We start from the raw sequence: 13,080 nt of genomic DNA on the forward strand, positions 1-13,080 counted from the left end.
AGGTCAAAATCGGATTCTATGCCGTAAAAAGAAAAAAAAAAAAACCCTTCAGTACAGAACTAAAAAAGGAAAGGAAAGGGATATGAAGTCATCCTTTATTTTATTAGTAACAAAGTATCACTAGCATGAATGGCCTTTGTAGCACATTCGTTAGCATTCTGTCAAACTCCAGAGTTGCAGAGGACACAGCCAGGGAAACGCACCGCCCAGAGAAGTTAATCTAGAAGGCCCTTGCCCGGTCCTGGCAGACGCTGTTCAAGTCCTTTTTACCAGAAATCTCACACCTGGGTGGGGGCTTGCCCCAAATCAGGAGAGAATTTCTGTACAGGATTCTTGGGCCTTGATTAATTCCTCTGATAGTGGCTCCAAAAAATTCAATGAAATAACTTGAATCCTTAAAATGAAAAAAAAATGAGGCTCACGTTTAGTAAGCAATGATTGTGTCTTCTGATCGCCTCCCACCCTTAGTCATTCACCCAACACATATTTGCTGGCGCCAGGGCACCAGGTGGACATAAAGACACAGCAGGCGGCAGATAAACCCCCTGCCGTCCTGGAGCTCAGTAGGGTCGGGGCACCGGCTGCCTCAAGGCCGTGTTAGGGTCCCGCCTCCTCCGGCAATCCTCCCTAGCCTTCCTTTGTCATCACCTCCAGCTTGCACATTTCACCCTACCGCAGAGGTCGCCCTCTGCCTGCGGCGACTGCGTGGGCGCGGGGCCCCCGCCCCAGCCCGGTTCGGTTTCGCCAGCGGCCTGGGAGAAGGCCGGGCCGGGGCTGTCGCTGATGGGGCGCAACAGCTGCAGGTCGCCAACGGCTCTCCCCGCCCCGGCCCAGCCCCCACGCTGGCTGGGGGCGGCGCCCCCCGGCCGGGCTGCGGGCCGGGGCCGCAGGCGGAGAGGGGGCGGCGCAGGTAGCCGGGCGGCCTCCCGGGAGTAAGCGCGGGCGCGGGGCCGCCGCGGCGGGATGGGGCGGCTCGGGGCCCGCCGCCTCTTCCTGCTCGCCGCCTGCCTGGGGCTCTGCGGGGCGCGCGGGGCGCTCGGAGGTACGCGCCTAACTCCCCCTCCCGGTGCCTTCCCCGGCCGGCCGCGCCGAGCTAGCGGCGGGTGGGCGAGCAGGGGCGGGGGCGCGCGCGGGCCCTCCCAGGACTCCGGGGCGCCCCGGGAAACACCGCGGGAAACGACCTTGACTGTACCACTCAGGCTGGGCTTTCCCGAGCCTGGCGGCGGGGAGGAGACTGCTCGACCCTGCGCGGGGGTGTCCGCGCGGCCGCGGGAAACTTCCAGCTCCCGCCCCGCGCGGCCCGGCCCCCGTAGTTCCGGGGAGCTCCGGGGGTGGGGGGCTGTTCCCGAACTCCGCGCGAACCTCGCCGCGGATCCGGGGTTTCAGAGTTGGATTCCTGGTCGCACCTGGCTGAGCGGAACGAACGAATCCTGCCGCCCTCCCTTCTGATCCTTTGCGTCTGTGCGCCTTCCCCAGGCCGGGTGAGAGGTACTGTGCTGCACAGCACCGGCCCGGGTTTGGGGTGTTAAACTCCTGGCATTCTTTGGTCGCTGGCCTGGCCTATTGTTCTGTAAGTCCCTCCACAGGTCCGCATGCATTTTCTGGACCTCATTCACTGAAAATGCTTTGTACTTACATTGTGCTTTCCAGAAATCAAGGAATACTGATAAAAGCTTGATTATTTACACATTTTACGTAATTGAGTCTCCTGCACTTGGGCCTTACCGCCCAACTTAGCTCCCTGAAATTTAATGTAGTGCAATGGAAGACTTCCTTTGAGACTTTTTAAAGCTAACACATTCTAAATCTACGGCTTTGTATCTCTTTGTAGGATTCGGATTAAATTCTGAACGCTTATTTACTTCATTTTAGGCCTAGAATAGACAAAGTGCCACTGCCGCCTACACCGCCTGGAGGTTTCACTAGGCGCTTCGGTGTAATGTTCCAGATGATGGCATCTGGAGTATGGACACTTCACTTTCATCTTACCCCTGTGGCTCGGTTCCAAGCTCCTCCTCTCCACCTGCCTCCCTCCTTCCTGATTCCTGCCTGGACTGAAGGGTGGATTGGCCTGGACTTGGAGGTCTAGGGCTGCAGAACTCTAGGCTTTTGATGTGGCTTTGAGAGGGAGTGCTCTAGTTGCCGAACAGGGCGATCTGAGAGGGTAGTGAATGGTTCTGGTTGGGTGGTGGTCAGTGATAAGCCAGTGATCCAGTGGTCAGGGTAGGGGGGATGTCAAGTCCAAGCTTTGGAGTCAGATGGGCTTCAGCTTGGGTGCTATCATTTGTTCCCAGAATGGCTTTGGGAAAGTGACTTTCCTTCTGCAGGTCTTCACTTAGCATCTGTAGAATAGAGATAATAACCTCTTCAGAGAGGCTTGAATAAAATACTCTGTAAGACGTATTCACAGCCAAAGAACTACTCAGTAATCTCATTTCCCTCATTTTCTACGGATTGCCATCTTTCTTTGTCATCCATGCAATTGATTTGGAAATGAGGCTAAGAGCCTATGGATTAGATACCTATGTAGGGGTACAGAATGTGGACAGGGAAGGTTTCTTGAAGACTTCCAGGGGGTGCTTAGGTAGCTCAGTCCATTGAGTGCTTCACTCTTGACTTTGGCTCAGGTCATGGTCTCATTGTTCTGTTCCAGGGATCAAGCCCTGCTTGGGTTGTGGTGCTAACAGCACGGGGCGCTTGCTTGGGATGCTCTCCCTCTCTATGCCACCTCCCTGCTCATGAGCTCTTTCTCTCAAAATAAATAAATAAACTTTACTTTTATTAACTCTTTTTCATTTAAATCCAAGTTAGTTGATATACAGTGTAATAGTGATCTCAGGAATAAAATTTAGCGATTCGTCACATACATATAACACCCAGTGCTCATCCCAACAAGTGTCCTTAACGCCCCTTGCCCAGTTAGCACATCCCTTTACCCAACACCTCCCAGTTTGTTATCTGTATTTAAGAGTCTATTATGGTTTGTCTCCCTCCCTGTTTTTATAGTACATTTGCTTCCCTTCCTTTATGTTCATCTGTTTGTATCTTAAATTGCACATATGAGAGAAATCATATATTTGTCTTTCTCTGACTTACTTTGCTTAGCATAATACACTGTAGTTCCATCAGTGTTGTTGCAAATGGTAAGATTTCATTCTTTTTGATCACCAAGTAATATTCTATTGTGATATATATATATCACATCTTCTTTATCCATTTGTCAGTCGGTGGACATTTGGGCTCTTTCCATACTTTGACTATTGTTGATAGCGCTGCTATAAACATTGGGGTGCACGTGCCCCTTTGAAACAGCACTCCTGTATCTCTTAGATAAATACCTAGTAGTGCAATTTGCTGGTCATAGGGTAGTTCTGTTTTTAATTTTTTGAGGCACCTCCATACTCTTCTCCAGAGTGGCTTCACCAGTTTTCATTCCCAGCAGCAGTGCAAAAGAGTTCCCCTTTCTCCATATCCTCACCGACGTCTGTTGTTGCCTGAGTTGTTACTTTTAGCCATTCTGACAAGTGTGAGGTGGTATCTCATTGCGGTTTTAGTTTGTATTTCCCTGATGATGAGTGATGTGGAGCATTTTTTTTCATGTGTCTGTTAGCCATCTGGATATCTTTGAAAATGTCTATTCATGTCTTTTGCACATTTCTTCACTGGGTTCTTTGTTTTAAGGGTGTTGAGTTTGATAAGCTCTTTTTAGAGTTTGGATACTAATCCTTTCTCTCATATGTCAGTTGCAAATATCTTCTCCCATTCAGTCGGTTGCCTTTTAGTTTTACTGAAGGTTTCTTTTGCCACAGAGAAGCTTTTTATCTTGATGAGGTCCCCAAAGTTCATTTTGCTTTTGTTTTCCTTTCCTCGAACCACATGCCAAGTAAGAAGTTGCTGTAAAGGGAGACTGTTGCCTGTTTTCTCCTCTAGGATTTTGATGGCTTCCAGTCTTATGTTTAGGTCTATTCATCCATTTTGAGTTTATTTTTGTGTATGGTGTAAGGAAGTAGTCCAGGTTCATTCTTCTACATGTTGCTATCCAGGTTTCCAACACCATTTGCTAAAGAGACTGTTTATTTTCCATTGGATCTTCTTTCCTACTTTGTCAAAGACTAGTTGGCCATACTTTTGTTGGTCCATTTCTGGGTTCCTTATTTGGTTCCATTGATCTATGTGTCTGTATTTGTGCCAGTACCATACATTCTCTCTTGATAATTACAGCTTTGTAATAAATACATCTTGAACTCCAGAATTGTGATGTCTCCAGATTTGGTTTTCTTTTTCAGGATGGCTTTGGCTACTACAGGTCTTTTCTGGTTCCATACAAATTTTAGGATTGTTTGTTCAAGCTCTGTGAAGAATGCTGGTGTTATTTTGATAGGGATTGCATTGAATATATAGATTTCTTTCATGAGCTGTCTATAGTTTTCAGTGTATAGATTTTTCACCTCTTTAGTTAGGTTTATTCCTAGGTATTTTATGGATTTTGGGTGCAATTGGTAATCGGATGAATTCCCTGAATTCTCTTTCTGCTGCTTCATTATTGGTGTATAGAAATGCAACTGATTTCTGTAAATTGATTGATTTTATAGCCTGCAATTTTGCTGAATTCATGTATCAGTTCTAGCTTTTTTTTTTTTTTTTTTTTTTTTTTTTTTTTTTTTTTTTTTTTTTTTTTTTTTTTTTTTTTTTTTTTTTTTTTTTTATTTGTGGACTCTTTTGGGTTTTCCACATAGAGTATCGTGTCATCTGCGAAGAGTGAAAGCTTGACTTCCTCCTTGCTGATTTAGATGCATTTTATTTCATCGTGTTGTCTGATTGCTGAGGCTAGGACTTGCAACACTATGTTGAATAGCAGTGGTGAGAGTGGACATCCTGTTGTGTTCCTGACCTTAGGGAAGAGTTCTCAGGTCTTCCCCATTGAGGATGATATTAGCAGGAGATCTTTTGTACACGGCCTTTATGACCTTGAGGTATGATCCTTCTATCCCTACTTTCTTGAGGGCTTTTATCAAGAAAGGATGCTGTATTTTGTCAAATGCTTTTTCTGCATCTGTTGAGAGGATTGTGTGGTTCTTATCCTTTCTTTTATTATTGTAATGAATGAAACTCGAATGAAGTTACATCCATAGAATGAAACTATGAAGCACTCTATTGTCCGTACACCAAGCAGGTGGAGTGATTTGTGCTGGTCTTCTAGGGATGTGCTTGCAGGGCACAGTTGGGGAGGGCTTGGTGTAATGGCTCTGTTCTCCACTAGGTGGCACTGCTTAGCCTAGCTTACAGTGTGGTGCTTTGTTTGGGTAAGTTTGAAATGGCTTCTCCCAGCTCCTTAGTCTCTGGCATAGGAACTTCATGCTCTCACCAACCCGTGATCAAGCACCCCTCCTTTGTCTCAGGCCACCATCCACTCCCCACCTCTACCCAGTTCGTGTCCAAGCTGTCTGCCTGCCAGGTGGCACTTCCCTCCAGACTTTTATTTCAGATAGGATTGTGTTTCAAAACCCTACACTTCAGGGGTACCCGGTGGCTCAGTCAGTTAAACATCAATTTGGATCAAGTCATGATCTCACAGTTCGTGTGTTCGAGTCTCACATCAGGCTCTATGCTGACAGCTCGAAGCCTGGAGCTGGCTTCAGATTCTGTGTCTCCCTCTCTCTCTGCTCTTCCCCTGCTTGTGTGTGCTCTCTCTCTCTTTCTCTCTCTCTCTCAAAAATAAACAAATATTAAAGAAAAAAAATTTTAAAGGAAAAAACCCCCCACACTTCAGAGACCCCTGTGGCTTGGACCCAGGCCAGCTCTCTGGATGAGGTCTCACTGAGCCTTGGCTGGGTGCCACCCCAGAAAATGTTTGTGCAGTTGCTCAGGGCAGAGATTCAGAGATTGTGGCAAATCACAACACGCAGCCGTTGGTAAATTTCACCACACTCTGACGTCTTTGTCCCAATACCAGCAAAGGTGGACGCTCTCCGGGGTCCGCTGGGACCCTGCCTGTGTGGAGGCCGTACAGCCTCTACCAAATGCACTCCAATCAGGGGAAGCACTTCCCATGTGGCACATGGACCCCTCAGCCCCTGCTGTCTTCTCCTGGGGGTTCACCCTACTTCATCACCAGAGCACCGCCAGGCACTGAACTTCGGAACTTGAGACTCTGTGCTCCATGGTTTGTAGAATCCTGGTGGTGTTGAAACCTTCTCCTTTCTTCCCGTCAGTGATCTGGGGGAACAGATTTCTTGTTCAGTCCCCTGGGAGTGTTTTCACTCTTTCTGTCTCTTTCTCTCCAGCTGCTTTCGAAAGAGTGCTTGCCTTGCATGATCCTGACGCACCATACTGTCCCCCTTTCTCTTTCTCTGTCCTCTCACCACAAAAGCAGCTCCCTACCCTCCGCAGCTTTTCTCTCCCCCCAGTTCACCTCTCCACACCGCATACCCGCCGAGTTCTGTGGCTCAAGTTATGCAGATTGTTGTGTTAATCCTCAGATCAATTTCCTAGGTGTTCAGTTTGCTTTGGTGCTGATTGATGTAGCTGCATTTCAGGGACGAGACAAACTCAGGGTCTCCATGCTGTTCAGCTGTCTTAACTCCCCCTCCTCAAAAATGAACTTAATAAAAAAAAAGAATTCTGTAGCATATACAGTAGCTCCCCCTTAGCCATGGGAGATATGTTCTAAGATCCTCAGTGAATGCCTGAAATCACAGATATTATAAACCCCTATGTGTACTATGCTTTTTCCTAGAATACATACCTATGATAAAGTCTAATTTATAAATTAGGCATCGTAAGAGACCACCGAAAACCATAAAATAGAACAGTTGTAAAAATATACCATATTCAGAGTTCTGTGAATGTCATCTCACTCTCTCAAGATATCTTACTGTACAGCACTCAGCCTTCTCGTGATGCTGTAATATAATAAAGTGCATATGTGAGGGAGAAGAAGCCGGGTGAATGATGTCGGCATTGTGACATAACTTTAGGCTACTATTGATCTCCCAAGGATATGTCCGAAGGAGGATCATCTGCTCCTGGACCATGGTTGACCATGGAGAACTGAAGTCATATGTACTTTTAACATATATATAGTTCTTCATCCATAGCTCTAATTGCAAGACAAACATTGGATACTGAGGTCTCATCAAAAGCTACTTTGGGGCACTTTGAAGAATATTTTTTGATATCAGATCACATATGATTTTAGGTGATCTGATTTTAGGTGTCTTCCTTGCCTCCTTGGATGATTCAGGCTGTTGCTCTGAAGAATCTCCTTGTCAAAGGCTTAGGTGAACTCTGTTCTCAGCCCTTGAGGGATGCCGGGAGAAGTCCCAGCTTGGAGAGTGTCACCAGCAGGGAGCCACTTTGTCTGGTAAACATACAGTCTTGGTAAGAATATCTGTAGCATACACCCTCAGGATATCTCTATTTGCAAACTAAACATCAGTTCTATTATCACCACCTACTTTCTCAAGGCACAGTATACACTTAGCACTAGACCCATGTAGTCAGTAGTTCAGTAATTTCTCATTTTTCACTACCTTCTTATCAGATCTCATTAGAATGTTATTGCTTTGACCTTGTACCAGCGCCGATGAGGAGCTTGAACAGGAAGAGGAGAAAGTGCCAGTACTTTCAGTTCCTTTGCATTAGTGGCCCTTGCATTATTTCCATATATTTTCATCTGTGGCTTATTTGCAGGTTTTTAAAAAAGGAACTGACCTTTTAGCGAGGATTTGTGTAGTCGCAGTGACGTAATACAATTGTAAACCCAGCTGACCAGGGAGATCCACGTGTGGTGTGTCACTGAATGGGAAGGACAGTGAGGCTATCAGCGTGAACACGTTGTTGAATTTCCGCTGTCCCTCAGGGAGACTTGAGTACCCAGCAGGTGTGACTCGGGGCTGGTCTCACATGGGCGACTGAGACAGGATGCCCATCAATCTGTAAACTAGACAGGAATATAGTCTCATTTCTTGCTTTTTTTTTAGATGAAAACAACCTATGAAGTCCTAATATTTTCTTCTGGCCCCACAGTGGATATCTTGGCACCCTACTTTACCATTTCTTTTTCTTTTTCTTCACTTTGCCATTTCTACCTGAAGCTGTAGCGCCTGAACTCAAATGCTCCCCCCCCCGCACCCCCCCAACCCCAGCCAGTGTGTCATGGTGAGCCAAGCGATGGCTGGTGCAGCAGGAGGTGACATGGAGCGGTGAACTGTGGGGCTGGAACACTCAACCACCACTCATAGCTGCTGTGCCGAATAGATCCCAGGGTTGCCTGATCAGCGGATTTGTGCAGGGAAGCCAGAGTTCAGGGGTTTGATTAAAATCTCTCTCTCTTTTTTTCTTTTTTAATGTTTTATTTATTTTTGAGAGAGAGAGAGCATGAGCAGGGGAGGGTCAGAGAGAGAGGGAGACACAAGATCTGAAGCAGGCTCCAGGCTCTGAGCTAGCTGTCAACACAGAGCCCAACGCAGGGCTCAAACCCACAAACCATAAGATAGAGACCTGAGCCGAAGTCGAACGCTTAACCGGCTGAGCCACCCAGGTGAACCAATTAAAATCTCTTTTATTGAAAATATCTTAATTAATATTTTAAAACAAAGGGGAGCCTGGGTGGCTCAGTTAGTTAAGCAATGGACTTCCGCTAGGGGCATGATCTCATAGTTTATGAGTTCGAGCCTGCACTGGCTCACTGCTGTCAGCACAGAGCCTACTTCCAACCCTCTGTCTCCCCCTCGACCCTCCCCCATCCCTCCCCTGCTTGTGCTTTCTTTCTCAAAAATAAATAAACACACACACACACACACACACACACACGGGTACCTGGATGACTCAAATGGTTTCTTGATTTCTGCTCAGGTCATGATCTCACAGTTTGTGAGTTCGAGCCCCACATCAGGCTCTAAGCTGGTAGTGCAGAGCCTGCTTGGGATTCTCTCTTCCCTCTCTCTCTCTCTGCACTTCCTGCATGTTCTCTCTGTCTCTCAAAAATAAATAAATAAACTTTAAGAAATATATAATAAAATATATTGTATACATTATATATTATATTATACATAATAATATATAACATTATATCATTAGATATAAGTATATAATATATACTATATATTATACATATATTATATAATAATATTTAATTATATATTTATATATGTATATAATATATCATGTTTTATATATTATATATAATGAAATGTGTTATAAATATTTATTATGTTGTATATAATATATGTCATAAAATATAAATTATAATATATATTAAAGTTTATATATATATATACATACATACACACATATAGTACTTTTAAAAATAGAGCTGCATAGGCCGTACAAACACAAACAAAAGTCATAACCTCTGCTTCTGGGGCCCTTCCCAATGCTACCGCTTTATCCACCTCTGTATTTCCAGCACTTAGTTCAGTACCTACAAATGACAGGTGCTCAATAAATACGAGCAGCTGAATAACAGAATGTACCCGGGAACCGTGGAAGGCAGAATAACGGCACCCAGAGAAGTTCACATCTTAATTCCCAGAACATAGAACATGTTGCTTCACATGGCAAAAGGGACTTTACAGATGTGATCATATTTGAAGAGGGAGAAGATGATATGTTGGAAGCAGAGGTTGGAGTCATGTGACTGCTGGCTGTGGGGCCACAAGCAAGTGTAGAAGCTGCAAAAGGCAAGGAAAAGGATCCTCCCCCGGAGCTGCCAGAAGACATGCAGCCCTGCAGACCCCTTGATTTTAGCTCAGCGAGACCTAGCTTGGACTCCTAGCGTCCAGAGTTGTGAGACAATAAATGGCGTCGTGTTAAGTCATTACGTGTGTGGTAATCTGCTGCAGCAGCACTAGGAGATGGAGGTGAGAGAGCAAACACTGACATGCCCGAGGGCAACGTGTGGTGCATCCAGAATAGGACATGGGCTCTGTGTCACTAAGGAGGGAGCTGTCAGCTCAGTCAGCGCCCAGCCAGGGGCCAGGACTGCCTCACAACTTTGTTCCAGGGGTGCTATGGGAAGCTCAGAGTCTATAGGAACAGCTCCCCTGGGGCCTTCCGCAGCAGGCGTGGAGAATGCCCCACTGAGAGTAGCTAAGGGCAGGGTAAGTGCTGGTTTTCCCTTTGCAACCTGAGCAGTTGGCTTGGTGACTAATGTTTGGGGAATGAATGAAAAGTGAGAACCTGGTGGATCCTGTTCTACAACAGCAGGAATTCCAGGCCTGTGGATTGCTCTGAGCCCACCCGGAAACCCAGGATTTGCATCTACACAGTGGCCCTGGGCCTGCTATCCACCCCTTCCCCCACCTCCCACAGCGTCAGCAACACAGTCAGCATAGAGATGTGGTGCGGGGGGTGGGGGGACCCGTCTCACCCCCCAGCCCACTAAACAACTGCCCATCCTGCAGCCATGGAGAAAATACCTCTTCGCTCATTGCCTTTCTGCCCTGGCTTGTATGTTAGTGGACCTGAGTGTGGTGGAAGAGACTTAGAACTCCCCTCGTTGGGGTTTGCATTCAATGAACAAAGGAGGTTGGGCCTCTCAGGCATGTCAGACGTTTGAGCTAACTTATTTCATACTTGGAAGTTCTCTTCTTTCTCAGAGTGCTCCAGATGGTTAGTTGTCTCTTGAATAAATATTGAACTTCAGTTTGATAAAGCGAGCAGCGTCGATGCCACAGCAAAACAGTGCAGAGATTCCTCAGAGCAGCTTTGGGGGTAAAAAGTGGCTTTCCTGTTCGAGCGCATTGATTTTCCTCACAGGATCAGTGTGAGGAAGAACTGCTTTATAATGTTAGCCCTTCTCCCACAACCTGTCTCAGGACTTTGTATCACGCAAATGCTCTAGCGGAGACCTTTGTTTTTGTGGTTTTGTATTTTAATTTTTAAGACAAGCTTCTATACGTATATCATCTATGGAATATATTTGGGAAAAAAGCAATACATAAAAGGTATAATATAAAATTGCCGACGATGTTATATTATGAAAAGGCAGCTCTAATTCCCAGGGAAAGCAAACAGTGCTGAAATCTCTTTCTCTCTCTCTCTTTTAAAATATTTTTATTTATTTCTAGGAGAGAGAGAGACAGCGTGAGCAGGAGAGGGTCAGAGAGAGAAGGAGTGACAGACTCTGAAACAGGCTCCAGGCTCTGAGCTGGCAGTCAGCACAGAGTCCGACGTGGGGCTCGAACCCACGAACCGAGATCATGACCTAAGCGAAAGTCGGACACTCAACCAACTAAGCCACCCAGGCGCCCCATCTCTCTCTCTCTTTTTAATGCTTTTGTAATTAGTTTTTATCCCTCTCTTGTTTCGCCCTCACACAGTCATCAGGCCGGTCTTTCTAAAATATGGAATTGATATTTCCTTCCAACTAAAAACCACATCTTCCCCATTGTCTGCAATCTTCTTAATGTGGTTTCTAAGGCTCCCCTCCCCCCATCAGTGGGTCCCAGCCCCTGGGATCCAGGTGTTCAGTTAGCCATTTGCTTTCTGAATGTTCTGGAGAATTTCTCGTCATATATGTACCAACAAAACAAAGCAAAATGAAACAGAAGCTTCCCTCTCAGGGCCCCCTTCTCAGGAAGTGGATATCCAGGCAGAAATCTCAAAATTAATCTGGATTGCCTCCTTCTCCATCCTTTCCCTTTCCCTCCTAGATAATCTAGCTTTTTAAATGTTTCTTGAACCCACCCACTTCTCCCCTGTCTGCTCGCCACTATCCCTTTGAGCCCATTTTCTTCACTCCAGCCAAAATCATCTAAATTGCAGCCTGGGCACATCATTTCTCTGTTTGCTCCCTTTATGGCTTTCTTTGGATAGAGTCTGAACTCTTACCTTCACTTCCAAAGTCATCATTGATTGAGGGCTTACTATGTGCTGGGCACTCTTGTAAGTACAGAGGATTGAGCAGTGACCAAGACTAGCAAAGGGTCCTGCCCTCAAATCTTCATGATCTCTTTTGGGTGGTGTGCAGTTGGAGCTGGGTAATAACTCAGGAAACAAATAAAGAAGGTAACTAGAGATGATGTTAGAGGCCTCGAAAGGATTAGCCACTTTACTTTTGTTGTTGTTTTTATGTTTCTTTCTTTATTTTGAGAGAGAGAGCCTGAGCAGGGGAGGGGTAGAAAGAGCAGATAAGAGAGAATCCCAAGTAGATTCTGCTCAGTGCAGAGCCCATCGTAAGGCTCGATCTCTCAAACCGTGAGATCCTGACCTGAGCCCAAATCAAGAGTCTGATGCTTAACCAACTGAGCCACCCAGGTGCCCCAAAGAGTGGCTACTTCAAATGGAAAGTTCAGGGAAGGCCTTGCAGCTGGACACAGCAGCATGTGCCCTCTGCCCATTGCCCACTCATATCTCTGTACCTTTTACCCAGGCCACTCCCCTCTCACCCTGTGCTCAGCCAGGCTGGACCTTTGGTTCCTTGCAGTCACCAGTCTCTTTCTCTTCTATTTCTCCCCCTTGTTTGTCTCCTCTTTCTCTCGCCTGGCCCTCACTAGGTCTTCCCGGAAGCCATTGTCTTGCCTACTGGAAACACCTTTAGTCCATTCCCCTTGACTCGGCCGAGTGCCTCAGTTGTGGTCTACGTGTCCCGGGTTATAATCAAGCCAGTGTCATTGCTTGATCGGCAGTCTGTGTCATTCACCTTCAGATCCCCAGGACCAATCAAGCACTTGGTATATTTGTGGGCAGCAAAAGTTCATAAAGGACAGGCTCTTAAATCTGCCAGGGAGAGATGCTTTATGGGCAGATTGCTCCTCCCTTCACAAAAACACGCTGCTATTGTACCAATTTTCTACTACCACCTGGATTGGATATGCCCTGCTTTTTGAGCAGCTTTCTCTTCTGATAGTCTGCAAGCACTTCTGTGTTAGTAATTTCCTACCTCTGACTCCTGATAGTACTGGCACATAGGAGGTGCTCAATAAATGATAAATCAAAAATCCCAAAATGAAATCAAAACCAAAGAAGAAAAACAGAAAACTGTAGTTTGGAAAAAGAAATGGAAACCATTTCCAAGGTAGAGAAAAATGAATCAAATAATCATCTTCTTGGGAGAAATTATAGAGAACTATCAAT

At 46.0% G+C, this 13,080-nt stretch overlaps 1 protein-coding gene across 1 annotated transcript in view; it reads left to right on the forward strand.

The window, feature by feature from the left end:
- The first annotated feature begins 963 nt into the window (after positions 1 to 963).
- Positions 964 to 13,080, forward strand: part of LOC120222811 (chondroitin sulfate proteoglycan 4-like) — a 65,149-nt gene continuing 53,032 nt past the window's right edge. The window contains 1 exon segment of the mRNA XM_039220802.1: positions 964 to 1,042. Coding sequence (XP_039076733.1) covers positions 964 to 1,042 — 79 coding nt within the window.

This window comes from Hyaena hyaena, unplaced genomic scaffold (genome assembly GCF_003009895.1).
Source record: "Hyaena hyaena isolate Hyena2069 unplaced genomic scaffold, ASM300989v1 scaffold_908, whole genome shotgun sequence".
Taxonomy (NCBI): Eukaryota; Metazoa; Chordata; class Mammalia; order Carnivora; family Hyaenidae; genus Hyaena; species Hyaena hyaena.